The following is a 20,892-nucleotide window of genomic DNA, read 5'->3' as shown; positions in this document are numbered from 1 at the left end:
CATTTATTTCACGTTTGCAAACTATGTTGGCGTTAAACTATGTTTTAATAAAGTTTTAAAACTAATAAAAACGAATTTGCGATTCATTCGCTTTCCTGCGCGTTTGTGCACGCGATGGCGATTGCTTTACCAAACTCCGGAAGCCGTTCGCTTTGGACCAAACCATTGCATGTAAATAGAGGGGGGGGTTCTGTGGTCGTTGCGAATGGACCAAACCATTCATGTAAATAGAGGGGGGGATTGTCACTGTACTCGCAAGCCGTTCGCCGTTCGCTTTGGCGTTGCGAATGAACCAAACCATTTCATGTAAATAGAGGGGGGGGATATAATTTTAGATAGATATATAGTACGGGCATATATATAGTACGGGCATGCCCTAGTGGTTTCAAATTGCTCAACTTAAGCTCCTCCACAAAGTGCTAATTTACCCTAGGCATCAACAACAGGCATTTTAAGGCCATTTTCCCTGCTAGAGCGGGGGTTAGCCTTGCGGTCCCTATGACAATCTTCTCCATTTTGCCCTATTTTCTGCATCTCTCCTTGTTAACCCCCTTGCCCGCATTTCTTCTTCGACCATCTTCAGCCAAGTCTTTCTCGGTCTTCCCCGTCCTCTACTTCCTCCCACATTCATTTCCATCACTCTTCCCAACCAGTCACTTTCATCCTCCCTCAACACATGACCAAACCATCTCAAACTGTTTCTCTTCACAGCATCCATCACAGGCTCTATTCCCATCATCTTTCGCAATTCATCATTTGACTTCCTCTCTCAACGATACTCCACACATCCACCGAATCATTCGCATTTCCACCCTTTCCAGCCTTCGTTGCTGCTCTACGTTCATTACCTATGTCTCGCTCCCATAAATCATAACACTTCACACATGCAGCATTGCAGCATACACCTTTCCCTTCAGCTTCAACGATACTCCCCTCATCGTCAGCACGCCACTCAGTTCCCGAAACTTCTTCCATGCACATCTCTCTCGCAAACGTTGCCGAGTCTGATCCACCTTCTCCATTCAGCATGTCTCCTAGATAACAAAATGTTTTCACACCTTCCAGCTTCAGGCCGTCTCCAAGATCCAACTCAACATTTCCTCCATCTGCAGCTCCCTCTATGCACACCTTACACTTGAAAGTAGCTGCCACACTGGTTAATGACCCTCTCAAACCACTACATTTTTGATGAACCCACTCAGCGCACATTGTACGTTGAATGGAATTCAATCCGACACCCTTCCTACACACAGCACAGGGCCACTTCCCAGTTCTTTCCACCTCACCACATGCTTTACCACTTGCCATCACCTTCGTTTTTCCGATATTCACCTTCAGACCTTTTGTCTCCATACATTCCTTCCACTTGTTCATCTTCTCCTTCAGTTCATCCATACTTTCTGCAATCAACACCACATCATCTGTATACAACAACTCCCACGGCAAACCCTCCTTTATGTTCCGAGCCAGCACCTCCATCACAGCTACAAATAGTAGTGGACTTAGTACCGACCCCTGATGCACTCCCGAGGCATCGGGAAACAAAAATCAGTTCCTGAACTTTGGACTCAACATGGAACTTTAATGGTTGCTCACATTATGAAGGGCCTACAATGTTGTCAGCATGACACATATATATGCTATACACAAACAAAGCACAACTGCACGTGGAAGCAAGAACTAGTCATCGGAAAAAAAAAAAAGGAATAGGGTAAACATTTTCTGAAACACTGCAGTGACTAGTACGGAACATGGTAGGTGAAGGAAAAGGTAGTGCAGAACCAATATCAGAGCCACCAGAAGCGGATGTACAGAATGAACATGAGAGAGAAAAGCGCCACGGCAGCCACTTTGGCATACGTGGAGCGCATGTTGAGGTATCGTGCATCCTGCCGATACTTCCGAGAAAGGCTCGAGAGGCTGCTTGCCTTGCTGTCCAACACTGGGGTCGAGGGCGCAGAATCGGTCGGGCACCGTTAAAACAGATAAGCCAGGTAAGTATTTGGACAGTCAAGATGCAAAGAAAGCTTTATGTAATTCTCAGTGTTTTGCTTCTTGCAGATAAATGACCGTGCAGTACGACGATTAGATAAGAGCTCAATTTTAAATGGTCCTGGAGAAATTTGACATGACGACCTTAAGGGGTCGAGTAAAAGACCAGGTTCGTTTACAACTCACCAGACAGTGCTTCACCTCTCTGCAGCACCTCTTCAATATTAGTTACCATGATCCGTTGTACGTCCTGCAGCTCGGTATTGATAGAGCTCAAGTTGCGCCGTGTGCGGGAATCCACGTAGGACTTCTTGGCTTTCTGAATGTAAGTGTCTGGGGTGGGATGGAGGTGAAAGGAGGAAGAAGATGAAAAGTGGGTAGGGATTCAGGGTTGAGCTGAGGACAATGTGGGCTCAGCTAACTTAGGGATTCCTTACGATGGTATACGTTTATGGTGGAAGTAGATGAAAGAGTCAATCACTTTAACAATCTAATCTACTATATAAGAGAGATGTCTGTCGTGCATGTCTGTCTGTCGTGCATGTCTGTCTGTCTGTCTGTCGCCATTTTTCTCAGAGATGGCTGAACGGATCTTCGTCAAACTTTCAGAGGTTCATCAGTGAGTGCCTGGGAGTGTTTCAGGCAAAAAAAAAATGTTTTGGGAGTTAAAAAAAAACAAACATTCGATAGTGCCTAAGCTTTTTAAAATTAAAGACAGTTATATACAGGTACACATTTGCATAAATCAATACAAAACAATCACCAGACATTTGAATACAAATAAATCAAACGATTCCGGAAGTGTACGAAGTTGGTCGTATGGCTTCTTCTTCCTGATCGGCATCAAACTTAATTTAGTCCGTGGCCTGAGTAGGGTTTACATGCACCCCCCCCCACAACTTAACTTCCCGGGTATGTCCATGTACCCCCCACCCTAGGGGTTAGGAAAAACCATGTTAACAGAAAAAAACTCATTCCCTCATAGTTTGACCTCTGGTGACCTCATTTGCATATAACACATATCATTGTAAAGAGTGTCCCAGGACAAACATTTTGAGGGGTCATATGCAACCATAGGATGACTAGGTAAAAGGTTATGGCCATTTGAATTTCGCCTACCCCTAATTTTCGGAAATCACTGACACAGGTGGGGTAACATCAAAATATGCATGGGAGGTACCTTGGGAATGAGTTTTTTTTTCTGTTAACATGGTTTTTCCTAACCCCTAGGGTGGGGGGTACATGGACATACCCGGGAAGTTAAGTTGTGGGGGGGGTGCATGTAAACCCTACTCAGCCCACGGACTAATTCAGAAACGTGATGAACGCCACATTCACCCACCAGCATATATATGAAGCCCCTTCCTCTCCTGCCTCTCCCCACCTCTCCCCCCTCCACCTCTCCCCCCTCCCCCCCTCCCACCCCATCTCTCCCCCCCTCCCCTTCCCTTCCCACCTCTCCCCCTCCCTTCCCACCTCTCCCCCCTCCCCCCTCCCATTACCCCCACTCCCCCCCCTTACCTCCCCTCCCCTTACTCCACTCCCCCCCCCCCCTTACCCTCCCCTCCCCCAGCAACACCGGGTACTTCTGCTGGTATTATATATCGATACTATGGTCCCAAATTGCTCCATGAAGGAGTTTTCACGTTAATTACATGTAAAATAAGGACACAGAAGTCAGTGTACGAGGGGCATTCAAAAAGTTCTTGGTACAGCATACAATCGTACAATACTGGCCAATTGTTTGGTTATTTCTGAGTATATCTCCAAAATAACGTTGAGTGGTCCCGGTGTCCAGCTGTACGTATGTCCGTTAACATTTGACGAAAATCCCCTGACAAACCACCCAAGCGATAAGGACTGAATTTAGTACAATGCATCAGAACAACAAGGTCTCATGGGGATTGTGCTCCCCATCCGGACCTTCCCCCTATAAGAGGCTGAAAAGTGGGGTTTGGCCTCAAATTCAGGCAATGTTTTCATTATGTCCCAACAATGACTGAGATGGTGGAGTCGAGGTATCACACTTACATAATAGCTAGTGAACATTAATGACCCCATTGTGTGTTTCGTGAAGAATAGGCAATTTATCGACGGCAAAATTTCTCACGTGGAGGTGACCCCTTGTACAAATTCCAATTTGGTTTCAGGATCCTAGACGGTGGTGAAGCTGAATTTCCGCCCCAGTTACCATCTAAGAGACGAAGTCCGCTTGGTCCGTGTTCACCGGTTCTCTAACGGTTTTCACACCAAAAAAAATGGCGACATTGAAATACTCGCATTGCCCACTGACTCGCATTCACACCAGCACCCGATGCTGTAAAATTGCAGTAAACCGGAGGTGACGTTTTGTCCGCAGTACATTGTTGTACTATATCATATCAAAATGGCAGACGGACGGTTACGATAACGAAGTTTTTCTCACATTCTGGTACACGCCATCCTTACATTTTATTCATTATACCAACAACAATTTGTAATTTTGCGAGTGCAGGAAACCCAGAGATGCTGGGCCACATGATTGAGGAGCAGTATGCAACACGAGGAAGTGAAGAAGGCAGCACAAGGAACAGTTTTAAAGGCAAAGACCAGGGAAGTATCAACAAACATAAGCACAATGGAGGTCTGAATTTGGAAGCCTACCAAACTCGATGAATGAATAAGGCCGTGACACTGCTGCCACCTTTTTGCCATAGAGTTCGTGGAACTCGGTTTGCAGCTCCTCCAGGTACGCAAAAGCCAGCTTCTTGGGAAATGCACCCTCGCATAACACCAGGTAGCAAACACCTTGCTCAATCAGGTATCTGGGGTGCAGTGGGCGGGATGGAAGGCTCAATAGAAATTAATTCCATGTTCCCTGCACTGCATGTGGTATTTTGTTGAAAGTATTATATAGAGTCTTAATGATCTGAAACTAAAATAAAGATTTGAGAGAGAGAGACCTCTTCTACCTCCTTTAAAAGCATAGCTGTTCATTTTACATCTGTAACTCTTTCCCAAGGGGAGGGAAGTGCTAAATTATGGAATAAAAATAGGATGATATTTCAGAAGGAAGGAAGGTAAGGTAAGGCAAGTTCAACAACTGAAAAATCAGGATTCTTCCTCGGTATTTGTAGTTCAATGGAGTACTGCACTTCTCCATGGGCTCGGACAACAGCATGACATGTCACTCTATGGGATTATGTTTTTCTAATTGGTTAAACTCCCCATATCCAGGCTTACCGCCCATTCTCCATTTGTAGAACCACCTTTCAGAGGCTGTTCAATCCCACGCATCAACAGGTGGTGCACCACCATCTTAAGTCGGACCTCCAATAACAATCTTTTCCATTGGTTGTGATGTCGTCCACCAATTTAAATCTAGATAGCCAACTTGTTTGTACACCCTAAAGTCTACTAAACCCTTTACTCGGTTTATTGTATTTACTAGCCGAGAACCTGCCCTACAGGCGCCCTAAGGGTGATCTTGTTCCAAGCGAGCAAACACATTTTTCTGCCATCAGACATTTTCTGCTGACAACTACTTTGTCTTGGATTTCTTGCTGATTTCCTTTGGTAATATTTCTCTTGCTGATTTCTGTCCAACTTAGGTTCCCTTGATTTTTGAGGCTTCAATTTTCCAGAAAAAAAACAAAAAAACAAAACACCAAACATCACCCTAGCTTACAATACCCATGACTGCCAACACCCCTCACCCCACTCCACCATCCCCTCACATTCCCCTATCAACCGTTACCCTAGCCCGTAACAACACCTCACCCCACAATCCCCCTTCAACAGTCACCCCAGATAACAATACCCATGACCACCCCACACCCCTCATCCCACTCCACCCCCCCCCCCCCCCTCACAATCCCCTATCAACAGTCACCCCAGCTAACAATACCCCACGACAACTCCACACGCCCGAACCCCCCTCCCACTTTCATCTCCAATCAGTATCAGAATCTGAGCTCGCAATGTGGCGTTTCTCTATATCATCGCAGGCAGGATCACTGAGTTCACAATGTGACGTCACTTGCAATCTCAAAAATCGACAGTCTAGGGTTTTTTTCTGCACTTTGTGATTGGCAAATAAAAAAGAAATTCCCTTCAAATAAGACCGTGATTAATGATTGCCAATGGTTTTTCAGAAAATAAATATATATATATATATTGTTTGGGCTCCCCTTTAAGGGTCAATCAATCAACGGTTTATTTTTTAAAAAAGACTTTCGCAGCCATGGGCTGAATTACAGTTGATTTACAAATATTGCAGGGATAAGAATTTTTTAATTTTTTTTAAAAATGGCTCAAACATAAAATGGCAAATAAGATAAAATTGCCATCCAAACCAAAAAAAAAACAACACATCTAACAAAACACTATGGGCTTCAAACTCATTAACACAAGGACCTCATCCAGTTATTATTCAAAATGGTGGTTAAAAGGGGATGGGGCTGCACTTGCAGTAGTTGGTTCGCCATATCATAGTAGATAAAGGTCTTTTGGGTCTTCAGGGTCTTTTCAGTCTTTTGGGTCTTTTCATTCTTTGGAGTTTTTTTGGACTTTAAGGATCTTTGGGGTATTTTCAGTCTTTGGGGGTATTTTTGGTCTTTGGGGTCTTTTGTGTCTTAAAGGGTCTTTGGAATATTTTCAGTCTTTGGGGTCTTTTAGGTCTTCAGGGTCGTTCAGGTCTTTGGGGTTCATTGGGTCTTTTCAGTCTTTTGGGGGTATTTAGGGTCCTCTGGGTACTTTAGGTTAAGTATTTCAGGTTACATTTGTGGGTGGAGTCAGGTCAGCTGTCCAACCAATAGGTGAAGAACAGACATACATACATATGCTCCATTATACGAGTATATTGATGTGCTCCGCTTTCCCAAGGAGATGGGAATCATGAGGGAAACATACCCACTCACCATAGACCATCAATGCAAAAGGTCACCGTGCATTTCCAAAACGTATTATCACGACCACCTATGGACGACCTGGCTGGCTAAACATCGACAATGTCAGGTGAGACTCACTGGAACATCATGGGACCCGCTTCGAGCGTGCAGCGAGATGGAGACTGCTCGTTCAACTTGCGGAACAGCTGCTTCGCCTGGCTCTGGTATTCCATGAGATTCCTACCGGACTGCACACAAACACCAGTTCACACTCGTGCACACTGGCGCGTTCGCACTCCCGTACACACACCTGTATAACCACATCCCTATTTGTTCACACACCCGTACACCGACACCCCTATTCGTTCACACACCTGTATAACCACATCCCTATTCGTTCACACACCCGTACACCGACATCCCTATTCGTTCACACACCTGTATAACCACATCCCTAATCGTTCGCACACCCACCCCTATTCGTTCACACACCTGTATAACCACATCCCTATTCGTTCGCACACCCGTACACCAACATCCCTATTCGTTCGCACACCCACCCCTATTCGTTCACACACCTATATAACCACATCCCTATTCGTTCGCACACCCGCACACTGCCACCCCTATTCGTTCGCACACCCACACACCACCCCTATTCATTCACACACCTGTATAACCACATCCCTATTCGTTCGCACACCCGCACACTGCCCCTATTCATTCACACACCCGTACACCGACACCCCTATTCGTTCACACACCCGTACACCGACACCCCTATTCGTTCACACACCTGTATAAGCACATCCCTATTCGTTCGCACACCCATACACCGACACCCCTATTCGTTCACACCTATATAACCACATCCCTATTCGTTCGCACACCCGCACACTGCCACCCCTATTCGTTCGCACACCCACACACCACCCCTATTCATTCACACACCTGTATAACCACATCCCTATTCGTTCGCACACCCGCACACTGCCCCTATTCATTCACACACCCGTACACCGACACCCCTATTCGTTCACACACCTATATAACCACATCCCTATTCGTTCGCACACCCGCACACTGCCACCCCTATTCGTTCGCACACCACCCCTATTCATTCACACACCTGTATAACCACATCCCTATTCGTTCGCACACCCATACACTGCCACCCCTATTCGTTCGCACACCACCCCTATTCGTTCACACACCTGTATAACCACATCTCTATTCGTTCGCACACCCGTACACCGCCACCCCTATTCGTTCACACCCTGTATAACCACATCCCTATTTGTTCGCACACCCATACACCGACACCCCTATTCGTTCACACACCTGTATAACCACATTCCTATTTGTTCGCACACCTGTACACCGACACCCTTATTCGTTCACACCTGCATAACCACACCCCTATTTGTTCGCACACCCGTACACCGACACCCCTATTCGTTCACACCTGTATAACCACATCCCTATTCGTTCGCACACCCATACACCGACACCCCTATTCGTTCACACCTGTATAACCACATCCCTATTCGTTCGCACATCCGTACACCGACACCCCTATTCGTTCACACCTGTATAACCACATCCCTATTTGTTCACACACCCGTACACCGACACCCTTATTCGTTCACACACCTGCATAACCACATTCCTATTTGTTCGCACACCTGTACACCGACACCCCTATTCGTTCACACACCTGTATAACCACATCCCTATTCCATTCGTTTACACCTGTATAACCACATCTCTATTTGTTCGCACACCCGTACACCGACACCCCTATTCGTTCACATATCTGTATATTGTATAACCACATCCCTATTTGTTCGCACATCCGTAGACCGACACCCCTATTCGTTCACACCTGTATAACCACATCCCTATTTGTTCGCACACCCGTACACCAACACCCTTATTCGTTCACACCTGTATAACCACATCCCTATTGTAATTGTATTGGTTCGCACACCCGTACACCGACACCTGTTAGTTCGCACACCCATGGCCATATACCGACACTCTTAACACCTCACTCAGACTTGTGACGGCACATTTGTACTCGGACCTGACTCACCTGTTCATCTTCCTGCATCGACGCTGCCAACGGTAGCCCATCCGCCACTCGGGCGATCATAGTCATCACCACCATTCTGCCTTCGTGTGTGTGCGCGTGTCTCGCGGCGCTGCCGATATCTCACCGAACTCGTCTCCTCGTCCTTGGCCACACACGCTCGTCACGTTAACAGAGTCACCGTCTCACTGCATCGCAACGTGAACGAGTCGCCTCACCGCGTCTTTTATGCCTGGGCCGATGAGCCCAGAGCCCCGCACCGGGAGTAATGGATGACGTGGCCCACAGTCCAGTAATCACTTTTTACACTCTTCGTTTACCCTTCCCTTTACTATTACGTTACCACAGGCCTGTCCTCTCCTTTTTACTCCACAATTGTCTTTGCTTGTCGATTTCTAGCGGCCTCGTACACTGGGAACAAAAACGCTACTCAACCCAACCTCAACCACCTGAATGAATTCGTTCTGTGTATTTCATTCCCTCCCGTCAAACTGTATATATCTCGCGAAATACTCTTTAATCGTATAGAAATTCATTAACTGGCAGAGTGGCTCAAAAGTCCAAGATGAAAACCAAGCAACCGTTAAAATTGGTAAAAAAAAAACCATTGAGAGCCTAGTAACGGCGTCAGCTCTTATACACCGCCTAAATTTTCACCGTGAAATTCAACTCACCAATTTGTGAATGCTTGGTGTTTCTGAGCTTTCGAATGCTTCTTGTGAAGTTTCACACCTTTGCGTTCGCACACTCTACCAAATAAAATGAAAATGCAACCCAAAGCGGATCGCATGACGAAGTCTCTTATTCGCGTATTCGTGAACCAACTTCCGCCGCTTCACATCGCGTATCATCAGCCAGTCCACGTACTTGGTACGTACCGACTGCAACTATGGCACAGCCACGAGATTCGTGGAAAGGGGGACAGGTAGTTAGGCAGTTAAGAGGAAGCATCGTTCATTTTTTCAGGAAAGCACCAAATTTGGCACAGATGTAGTATGGACCTATACAATTGTTTTCCTGAGGGGCGCCCAAAAATTCAGAAAATTCAAAAAAGCCAAAAAAATGTCCTGGATGCCGTGAAAAAGGGGAGAAAACGGGTATTGATTCGAACTGTAGATTCTGATATTGTGGTCTTGGCAATAGCACACTACTTTACCTACCAGTCACACGGTGTGGAGGAACTCTGGATTGCCATTGGTAAAAGCTACCGCTACCTTGCCATCCATAAAATTGCCACCGGCCTTGGCCGCAGGAAGTCCGAGTCTTTGCCATTATTTCATGCCTTCACTGGCTGCGACACCGTGTCATTTTTTGCCCAAATTGGGAAAAAGACAGCCTGGAAGGCTTGGGAGGCATACCCCAGCATCACGCAGACCTTTCATGCTCTCGCTTATAGGCCATCTGTGGACGCTATTACTATGGAACTACAGAGCATAGAAATATATGTTGCCATCCTCTATGACCGGACTACCGAGATAAAGACAGTGAATGACATGCGCCGACACTTGTTCACGAAGAAGGCAAGAACAATTGATCACATTCCCCCAACAGCAGACACCTTCGAACAACACCTAAAACGTGCGTGTTTTCAGGCTGGACACGTATGGAGTCAGGCACTTGTGCCCAACCCAGAACTTCCATCACCAGCTGATTGGGGCTGGATGAAAACGGGGACTTCTTGGACACCAATTTGGACCACAATACCACTGATACAGGAGGCATGTTCAGAGCTTACAAGCTGCCATTGTAAGTCGGCCTGTAAAGGCAACTGTAAATGCTCCAGGGCAAATCTGCCCTGCACATCACTGTGTGACTGCGATGGACAGTGCTTGTAGTACTACGCGTCTGTGCGAGAGCCTCCACCTTTCAAGTGCCCACAATATTTTAAGTTAAAACTGCAACTGTGTGTAACTTTGATTAATTAATACCATTCCATTGTTATGAGACCAATAAAACAATGTGTATCACTTTGAAATTGAAATTTTACCTAAAATACTATGAGAGATTCAAGGAAAATGGAAACACCATGGCGGCCATCTTGAAATTAAAGATGATGGATGCCAATCTTTATGCAATTGATCCCATTGGATTCAGAGACCATGAAAACATGGGGTAAGACACTGGAACTGTGGTGTTATCGCTCATAGTATAGAAGTTATTGAGGGAAATAGGTCACAGAGGGCGGTCATGTTGAAATTCAATATGGCGGCCACCAGGGATTCTGAATTTTTGGGCACCCCTCAGGAAAACAATTGTATAGGTCCATACTACATCTGTGCCAAATTTGGTGCTTTCCTGAAAAAATGAACGACACGCCCTATTATTCGGTCTTAACTGCGTAAGTAAGGGGAGTCATGGGAGGCAAACAGTGTTCCTTAATTCTGTCTCATAACTCATAGACTACGGATTTTTATGTTAAGAAAATAGGCCTTTTATGTTTTGAAAAGCGGAAATATATATTTTTTATGTGAAAAAATCCCGAAATATTTTTTTTCCCCATTTTATTCGTTTTTTATTATTACCAAGTTTTTCAGAAATCAGTCAAAAAAAGAACAAAAAATGGTAAGCTTTTTCCTGCACAACATTAAGCACTCTGGGCTAGTAAACAGGTAAAAAATGACGTTCAGGTACCTTTATTGCAACCGCATTGTTTGATAAGTAGAGGACTAGAAGAAATTGACAAGACCCTTTTAGGAACGGTTAAAGGAGGTGTTTGAAATCATTATCTTGGTAATGTTCTCCTTGGTGAGGCGGTGTCGGCGGTCGGTGAGGACGTTTCTGTAGACGGAGAAGGACCTTTCCACGTCGACGCTGACGATGGGGCAGTACCTCAAGAGGGGGATGTCGGCAAGCTTGACTCCAGCCGGCACACCAACCTCAGATCCGTGCTGATCTCCATCCAGGATCAAAGCCACTGTCCTCAGCACACCAATGTCGGGATTGCGCTGCAGCACCGCCTTGAACTTGGTGAGCAGGATCTCCTTACGGCAGCCTCGGATCTTTTCGAGCTCCTCCTTGGCCTGATCAAGGAGTTGGAAGGCCTTGGCCAGCTCCATGCCGGCCTCCTCCAGCTGCTTAAGGATCTTCAGGATGAACGACACGTGGGCATTTAAGAAGACCAAACTGAGCTTGATGTCCGCCTTTCCGAACAGGTCCTTGGCACTCCGGATTGCCATCGCGTCGTCATCGTTCAGCTGGTCCACAATGTCCTTGACGGCCTCGAAGTGCTCGGCGCAAAACACCGCGGCGTCGATCCACGTCCCCCACCGAGTCAGAATGGGCTCCGGGGGGAGAGAAAGATTGGGCTGCTGCTCCTTCCAAAGGACAACACGTGACGGGGCTTTGACGAACACCTTCTTCGTCGTGGCAATCAGGTCGTTGACGTCCTTGAACATTTCTCGGACTGTCTCGCAGACACGGTGGAGCGCATGGGCAACGCAAGTCACATGCAGCAAGTCCGGGAAGAGTTCCTTCAGGGCATGGCCGGCCTTGATCATATAGGCCGCGGCGTCGCTGACGAGGACCTTGAGGCACTCCGGCTTGAAATCAGGCCAAAGATAGTGCAGCGTGTCTGACTGCGCGCACGATCTCCCCGGAGTTGGTCTTCTCCAGAAACATGCACTGGACGAGGTGGGGACGGAAGTACCTCTCCTTGGACAAGCGTCCCGCGATGATGTTGGCCACATATCGACCTGCCAAATCGGTCGTCTCGTCGACGGACAGCTAGATGGGCTGCTGTCCGAGGTCGGCACGGATCCCCGCCAAGGCCTCGTCGTAGCACTTGTCGAGGTAGTGCTTTCGAATCCAGCTTTCATCGGGGATCTGGAGAGTGATGTGCTTCTCCAGGAACGACCGGAGGGCAGGGTTTTCCAATTTCGACCATGGGATGCCAGCGGCCAGCATGGCCTGGCACAGCTCCTGAGCCACGACGTCGCACTTGTGCCTCTTTCCGCCACCAAAGTCCTCCATGGTGGCTTGCGTGACCGTCTTCTTCTTCAAGGCCAAGTTGCTCTTGTGGCGGTCTCCTCGGACATGTTGGGCCAGCTCAGACTTCTGCTTCGCCCGGAAAGTCTTTTCACAAGCTCGACAGAAAGCCGTGTCACTCGACACGTACTTGAAGGTAGCCCCATCGCCACCAGCATTGAATTCCTTCAGCCACTTGTCACGAAGAGCAGCACTCATCTTGATAGGAGACTTGTTCACACTTTGTGTACACTCTCTCACTGTAGTACACCGCCTCACTGCTGTGCACGCTGGGGACGCAACGCACGCAAGTGGACGCAACGTTTTGTTTTTGAGATCGATCGCAGTTAAAAATTTCGATCGCAGTTAAAAATTTCGAAAAATTCCCTAATTTTTTTTAGCGTTGCCAGACATTTTCGACCAAAAAGGGCATTATTTTTTATTTTTCCCGAAAAAGGGCGAAATATTTTTTTTCTCCGAAAATAGCAAAATAATTTTTTTGCGTGCAAAAAAGCCGTTTTATGTGAAAAAATATTTTTTATTTTTTCACATAAAAATCCGATGTGCACTCATAAGAGGCTCGACCGAGCACTGAACATGGAGGAAAACAGACTTTCACAAACATACTACACTTGTGTTATAGCTTTAAGCAGTTTATACACATGCAACATCTCCAAGTGTTTCCTCTTCATTGAGAACTGAGATTCTGCAAAAACAACCTCATGGATCATCGCGCTCGACCAACAGTGGGGGATTTGTGGACCACCGTGCCCAGCTCCAAGTGGGAGATTCGTGGACCACCGTGCCCAGCTCCAAGTGGGAGATTTGTGGACCACCGTGCCCAGCTCCAAGTGGGAATTTGTGGACCACCGTGCCTAACTCCAAGTGGGAATTTGTGGACCACCGTGCCTAACTCCAAGTGGGAATTTGTGGACCACCGTGCCTAACTCCAAGTGGGAGATTTGTGGACCCCCGTGCCCAACTCCAAGTGGGAATTTGCGGACCACCGTGCCCAGCTCCAAGTGGGAATTTGTGGACCACCGTGCCCAGCTCCAAGTGGGAGATTCGTGGACCACCATGCCCAGCTCCAAGTGGGAGATTTGTGGACCACCATGCCTAACTCATCATCATCATCATCATCATGCATTTGAAGGCCATTTTCCCTGCTAGAGCGGGGGTTAGCCTTGCGGTCCCCATGACAATCTTCTCCATCTTGCCCTATTTTCTGCATCTCTCCTTGTTAACCCCCTTGCCCGCATTTCTTCTTCCACCATCTTTAGCCAAGTCGTTCTCGGTCTTCCCCGTCCTCTACTTCCTTCTACATTAACTTCCATCTCTCTTCTCAACCAGTCACTTTCATCCTTCCTCAACACATGACCAAACCATCTCAACCTGTTCCTCTTCACAGCATCAATCACAGGCAATATTCCCATCATCTTTCGCAATTCATCATTTGTCTTCCTCTCTCTCAACGATACTCCGCACATCCATCGAACAATTCGCATTTCCACCCTTTCCAGCCTTCGTTGCTGCTCTACGTTCATTACCCATGTCTCGCTCCCATAAATCATAACACTTCTCACACATGCAGCATACACCTTTCCCTTCAGCTTCAGCGACACTCTCCTCCTCATCAGCACGCCACTCAGTTCCCGAAACTTCTTCCATGCACATCTCACTCGAGCAACCGTTGCCGAGTCTGATCCACCTTCTCCATTCAGCATGTCTCCGAGGTAGCAAAATATTTTCACACCTTCCAGCTTCACGCCGTCTCCAAGATCCAACTCAACATTTCCTCCATCTGCAGCTCCCTCTGTGCACACCTTACATTTGAATGTAGCTGCCACACTGGTAAATGACCCTCTCAGACCACTACATTTTTGATGAACCCACTCAGCGCACATTGTACATTGAATGGAGTTCACTCCGACACCCTTCCTGCACACAGCACACGGCCACTTCCCAGTTCTTTCCACCTCACCACATGCTTTACCACTTGCCATCACCTTCGTTTTTCCGATATTCACCTTCAGACCTTTTGTCTCCATACATTCCTTCCACTTGTTCATCTTTTCCTTCAGTCCATCCATACTTTCCGCAATCAACACCAGATCATCTGCATACAACAACTCCCACGGTAAACCCTCCTTTACGTTCTGAGCCAGCACTTCCATCACAGCTACAAATAGTAGTGGACTTAGTACCGACCCCTGATGCACTCCCACCTTCACCTCAAACTCACCACTGTTCCCGACCTTCGTCCTTACAGCTGTGCGCGCTCTTTTGTACATTGCCATCACTACTCTGATCAACCATTCCTCCACTCCTAACGTCCTCAATGCCCATGTCAATACTTTGCGTGGAACCCTATCGAATGCTTTCTCCAGATCAACAAACCCAAAAAACAACTTCTTCCTCTTATCCATGTACTTCTCCTGCAACTGCCTCACAATGAAAAGCGCATCTGTCGTTCCTCTTCCTGGCATAAATCCAAACTGCATTTCGTCGATCTTCACTTTCTTCCTTATCCTCCTCTCCAACACCCTTTCCAATACCTTCATTCCATGCTCCAATAACTCATTCCATGCCTAACTCCAAGTGGGAATTTGTGGACCACCGTGCCCAGCTCCAAGTGGGAATTTGTGGACCACTGCACCCAGCTCCTCGTGGAAGATTTGTGGACAACCATGCCCAGCTCCTAGTGGGAGATTCGTGGACCACCGTGCCCAGCTCCTAGTGGGAGATTCGTGGACCACCGTGCCCAGCTCCAAGTGGGAGATTCGTGGACCACCGTGCCCAGTTCCAAGTGGAAGATTCGTGGACCACCTTGCCCAGCTCCAAGTAGAAGATTCGCGGACCACATTGCCCAGCTCCACGTGGGAGATTCGTGGACCACCTTGCCCAGCTCCAAGTGGGAGATTCGTGGACCACCTTGCCCAGCTCCAAGTGGGAGATTCGTGGACCACCTTGCCCAGCTCCTAGTGGGAGATTCGTGGACCACCGTGCCCAGCTCCAAGTGGGAGATTCGTGGACCACCTTGCCCAGCTCCAAGTGGAAGATTCGTGGACCACCATGCCCAGCTCCTAGTGGGAGATTCGTGGACCAACGTGCCCAGCTCCAAGTGGGAATTTGTGGACCACCGTGCCCAGCTCCAAGTGGGAGATTCGTGGACCACCTTGCCCAGCTCCAAGTGGGAGATTCGTGGACCACCGTGCCCAGCTCCAAGTGGGAGATTCGTGGACCACCATGCCCAGCTCCTAGTGGCGGATTCATGGACCATCTCGCTTGACCCAAAACGGGGATACGCAAATTAAAAGGGAAATACAAATACATGAAAATGAGGCTCTATCAGGCATTTTATTAAGTATGCCAGGTCATGGTGACCAAAGTACCTTTTGTCCTCATTCAACGTGTTTAGTCTTTTGTGTAAGGTTTGAGCTGTTAGGAAAAGAAAAAGGAAAAGAAAATCAAAACATTGTGGATGGTTTGTGTTATCAAATGCAATCCAATTGGCAATTTGGATTGAACTTTTAACCCTTTATTAACCCACACCAATTGGTCTCAGCTCATCCAAAATGAACCAATGCAAGCAGATCGGCATCAAGTTCTACAAACATTTATTAATACCCACATAACTACCAAACCACAGGGGCATCTCACAACAGTAAAATAGATTGGCTGTCGGCTTTAAATTAAGAGACTAACTTTGGCATGTAATGGCGAGATCGGAGCGGTTACCCATAAAATATGCAGACAAAGAACCGCTGTACAGGCCCCGCGCATTGTCCCGTCCATTCCTGCAGAATCCTTCGCAACCCGAAGAGGCTACAATCAGACTAGAGCACAAAAACAACGGCAGACTTGCTCATCTGTCAAGATCCATCTCGACTCTACCACATGGCTCTCTGAATGCCTGACATTTGCCCGTGGTCGGCTAGGTGGCGAAACACAATGCGGCTCAACCGCCAGCGTCGTTTAACGCCCCGCGGGCGTGACGTCAGCACGCAGCGGTTCCTGATCCGTACAGGACAACTGTCTCGTGGCAGCGCAGCAATCTCTCGGTCGGCTTCCATCTGTCACCCACGTGTGCAGGTTGGGAATGGGCATCGGAAATAAATAAATAAAAATAATAACTGTGAAAACCCAATGACAGAGAAACTGCTTACTCATTCATTCCTAGTTACGCATACTGTACTTGTATTCCTGAGCAAGATGTCAATTCACGTTTCCATTTCAATTCTCAAATTGCCCCGTGTACCTGTAGCGGTTTGGGAAGGATGGTATTCTTGCGTAAAGCATTAATGCGAAGTCTCTCATTTGCGTATTCGTGAGCCAACTTCCGCCGCTTCACATCCCGCACCATCAGCCAGTCCACGTACTTGGTACGTACCGGCTGCAACCACGGCCCAGCAAACCACTAAGCAATAACACACCGGTTAAAGCTGTGGTGCCATTTAGCAGTATTTCTATGATACGAAAAAAGGAAATTTGTCCCATGAGGCCAGCCTATCCATCATGCTGTACGACATTCATCACTACTCTCAAGCACGACCCAATTACTCAATCCACAAAACACAACCTCCACAAGCCAATCCAGGTATACTACCCCCTCTCCAATAACATCAACCACAACCCAATTACCCGAAAGGGGGATGGAGGAGAGGGAAAAGGGGACAGAGGGAAAGAGGGACAAGAGAGAGGGAAATGGGGACGAGGGGAGATGGAAATGGGTGCAGGGGAGATGGAAATGGGTGCAGGGGAGATGGAAATGGGTACAGGGGAGATGGAAATGGGTACAGGGGAGATGGAAATGGGTACAGGGGAGATGGAAAGGGGGACAAGGGGAGATGGAAAGGGGGACAAGGGGAGATGGAAAGGGGGACAAGGGGAGATGGAAAGGGGGACAGCGGATATGGAAAGGGGGACAGCAGATATGGAAAGGGGACAGGGGAGATGGAAATTGGTACAGGGGAGATGGAAATGGGTACAGGGGAGATGGAAATGGGTACAGGGGAGATGGAAATGGGTACAGGGGAGATGGAAATGGGTACAGGGGAGATGGAAAGGGGGACAAGGGGAGATGGAAAGGGGGACAAGGGGAGATGGAAAGGGGGACAAGAGGAGATGGAAATGGGTACAGGGGAGATGGAAATGGGTACAGGGGAGATGGAAATGGGTACAGGGGAGATGGAAAGGGGGACAAGGGGAGATGGAAAGGGGGACAAGGGGAGATGGAAAGGGGGACAAGGGGAGATGGAAAGGGGGACAAGGGGAGATGGAAAGGGGGACAAGGGGAGATGGAAATGGGTACAGGGGAGATGGAAATGGGTACAGGGGAGATGGAAATGGGTACAGGGGAGATGGAAAGGGGGACAAGGGGAGATGGAAAGGGGGACAAGGGGAGATGGAAAGGGGGACAAGGGGAGATGGAAAGGGGGACAAGGGGAGATGGAAAGGGGGACAGCGGATATGGAAAGGGGGACAGCGGATATGGAAAGGGGGACAGCGGATATGGAAAGGGGGACAGCAGATATGGAAAGGGGGACAGCGGATATGGAAAGGGGGACAGCGGAGATGGAAAGGGGGACAGCGGAGATGGAAAGGGGGACAGCGGAGATGGAAAGGGGGACAGCGGAGATGGAAAGGGGGACAGCGGAGATGGAAAGGGGGACAGCGGAGATGGAAAGGGGGACAGCGGAGATGGAAAGGGGGACAGGGGAGATGGAAAGGGGGACAGGGGAGATGGAAAGGGGGACAGGGGAGATGGGAAGGGGGACAGGGGAGATGGGAAGGGGGACAGGGGAGATGGGAAGGGGGACAGGGGAGATGGGAAGGGGGACAGGGGAGATGGGAAGGGGGACAGGGGAGATGGGAAGGGGGACAGGGGAGATGGGAAGGGGGACAGCGGAGATGGAAAGGGGGACAGGGGAGATGGGAAGGGGGACAGGGGAGATGGAAAGGGGGACAGGGGAGATGGAAAGGGGGACAGGGGAGATGGAAAGGGGGACAGGGGAGATGGAAAGGGGGACAGTGGAGATGGAAAGGGAGACAGGGGAGATGGAAAGGGGGACAGGGGAGATGGGAAGGGGGACAGGGGAGATGGGAAGGGGGACAGGGGAGATGGGAAGGGGGACAGGGGAGATGGAAAGGGGGACAGGGGAGATGGAAATGGGGGCAGGGGAGATGGAAAGGGGGGCAGGGGAGATGGAAATGGGGGCAGGTGAGATGGAAAGGGGGGCAGGTGAGATGGAAAGGGGGGCAGGGGAGATGGAAAGGGGGACAAGGGGAGATGGAAATGGATACAGGGGAGATGGAAATGGGTACAGGGGAGATGGAAATGGGTGCAGGGGAGATGGAAATGGGTGCAGGGGATATGGAAAGGGGGACAGCGGATATGGAAAGGGGGACATCGGATATGGAAAGGGGGACAGGGGAGATGGAAAGGGGGACAGGGGCGATGGAAAGGGGGGCAGGGGAGAGGGAAAGGGGGACAGGGGAGATGGAAAGGGGGTTCAGGGGAGATGGAAAGGGGGACAGGGGAGAGGGAAAGGGGGAAAGGGGGAGAGGGAAAGGGGGAGAGGGAAAGGGGGAGAGGGAAAGGGGGAGAGGGAAAGGGGGAGAGGGAAAGAGGGACAGGCGAGAGGGAAAGTGGGAGGGGGAAAGGAGACAGGCGAGGGGGAAAGCAGAGAGGAATGGGGGACAGGGGAGAGGGAAAGGGGTGAAGAGGAGCATGGCAGGTAGAACTAGAACGACACTCATTTCGAGCATACCTGCGCCTGGTTCGCCATATCACTCAATGGTGAAGAATCACTTTAAAAAAAATTCTCATGTCCGAATCCATATTCAGATCTTCACCAAAATTGAATAGAATCTTCCTTGTCACACACACAACCTGTCCAACAAGTTTTGTCCAAATCCGTCCATAACTTTTTGAGATATCCTGCTATGTATCGTTTTTTGGCCCTATCTCCCAATGGTGAAGAATCACTTGAAAAATTATAGTAGCCGGATCCGATTCCGGATCTTCACCAAAATCTAATCATTTCGTCCTTTTGACATACACTACATCCCTGCCAAATTTCGTCCGAATCTGTCCACAACCTTTTGAGATATTTTGTTCACAACAAACAGACAGGGGTGAAAACATAACCTCCATCCACTTTTGGTGGCGGAGTTAACAATTACGTCATCACCTGTGGTACGGACGAAGAGGTGCATCAGATAAAATGGCGGTTTTTAATAAATAATAATACAGTAAAACCTGGGTAGTGGCACATTCATAGTGACAGTACTAATGTCGTAATGAGGAATAGTGTCATTCTAAACAAGGCCCGAGGTTCAATGTCAAACACTAAACAACGAAATTACGATAAAAAGAAAATCCACCAATGCACAAGTATTACTCATTCACACGAGCCACAGGTAGTTAATGAGGTACGAATGAGAGAACTTACGGACAGACTGTTCCGTAACGGATAAAGACAACGCGTGGACAACCAGGCCATGGCCATGTCCACATTAATTGTACGTGCAATGTACTCGGTAAAATTAGATGGAGCTTTTCGAATACATCCAAGAACAAACAACGGTTAACCTTAATTGATAGTTTAATATCTGAACCTCAAAACATCGCTAAACACGGAATAAAAAAAACAGTATTAGTAAACAACACTATGGTTATACACCGCTTATTATCATCAAAGGCGTATGCTTCTTCAATAAAGTATAAAATGGTATATTTTTACATACAGTGTCGAGGCTCGTGGATGAGCTGAAAGTAATAGAGAATTAGAAACACATTGAGGAAGAAAATATTAAGAACAGAGAGGATGTCAGGAATAATATTAATAAACAATAACAAAGACCTCCTCAGGATGATGGTTTAATGGTTGGTAAAGTAGAATCAACGTCCGCTTTCATTTTTCTTATAAATAAAATGTTATACAGTCGTGTAATCACAGCTTGGCGCCAGGCCAG

At 48.0% G+C, this 20,892-nt stretch overlaps 2 protein-coding genes across 2 annotated transcripts; both read right to left on the bottom strand.

Moving 5' to 3' along the window:
- Positions 1 to 1,561: 1,561 nt before the first annotated feature.
- SEC22B (SEC22 homolog B, vesicle trafficking protein) lies at positions 1,562 to 9,561 on the bottom strand. The gene is made up of 5 exons (XM_068096980.2): positions 8,956 to 9,561; positions 6,999 to 7,108; positions 4,636 to 4,796; positions 2,179 to 2,325; positions 1,562 to 1,942 (listed from the first exon to the last, which is right to left on the bottom strand). The coding sequence occupies exons 1-5, from the start codon at positions 9,028 to 9,030 to the stop codon at positions 1,788 to 1,790; spliced, it is 648 nt and encodes a 215-aa protein (XP_067953081.2). The 5' UTR covers positions 9,031 to 9,561; the 3' UTR covers positions 1,562 to 1,787.
- A 6,954-nt stretch (positions 9,562 to 16,515) lies between these two features.
- On the bottom strand, positions 16,516 to 20,614 carry MRPS14 (mitochondrial ribosomal protein S14). Its single transcript, XM_068103955.2, has 3 exons — positions 20,370 to 20,614; positions 17,174 to 17,332; positions 16,516 to 16,988 (listed from the first exon to the last, which is right to left on the bottom strand). The coding sequence occupies exons 1-3, from the start codon at positions 20,424 to 20,426 to the stop codon at positions 16,806 to 16,808; spliced, it is 399 nt and encodes a 132-aa protein (XP_067960056.2). The 5' UTR covers positions 20,427 to 20,614; the 3' UTR covers positions 16,516 to 16,805.
- Positions 20,615 to 20,892: the final 278 nt, after the last annotated feature.

This window comes from Myxine glutinosa, chromosome 8 (genome assembly GCF_964187855.1).
Source record: "Myxine glutinosa chromosome 8, kmMyxGlut1.1, whole genome shotgun sequence".
In the NCBI taxonomy this organism is placed as follows: domain Eukaryota; kingdom Metazoa; phylum Chordata; class Myxini; order Myxiniformes; family Myxinidae; genus Myxine; species Myxine glutinosa.
This window is presented reverse-complemented; position numbering and strand designations above follow the sequence as displayed.

Bases quoted from the DNA above. Each gene is read 5' to 3' on its own strand.
- SEC22B (XM_068096980.2), bottom strand. From the start codon at position 9,030: ATGGTGGTGATGACTATGATCGCCCGAGTGGCGGATGGGCTACCGTTG. The intron at 4,797-6,998 runs GTGAGTCTCACC...ACTGCACCCCAG, and splicing joins GCGGGTCCCATGATGTTCCA to ATACCTGATTGAGCAAGGTG. The intron at 2,326-4,635 runs GTAGGCTTCCAA...ATCCCACCCCAG, and splicing joins TTATTCATTCATCGAGTTTG to ACACTTACATTCAGAAAGCC.
- MRPS14 (XM_068103955.2), bottom strand. From the start codon at position 20,426: ATGGCCATGGCCTGGTTGTCCACGCGTTGTCTTTATCCGTTACGGAAC. The intron at 17,333-20,369 runs GTAAGTTCTCTC...GTTATTGCTTAG, and splicing joins CGTTACGGAACAGTCTGTCC to TGGTTTGCTGGGCCGTGGTT. The intron at 16,989-17,173 runs GTACACGGGGCA...CGTGGGTGACAG, and splicing joins TCCTTCCCAAACCGCTACAG to ATGGAAGCCGACCGAGAGAT.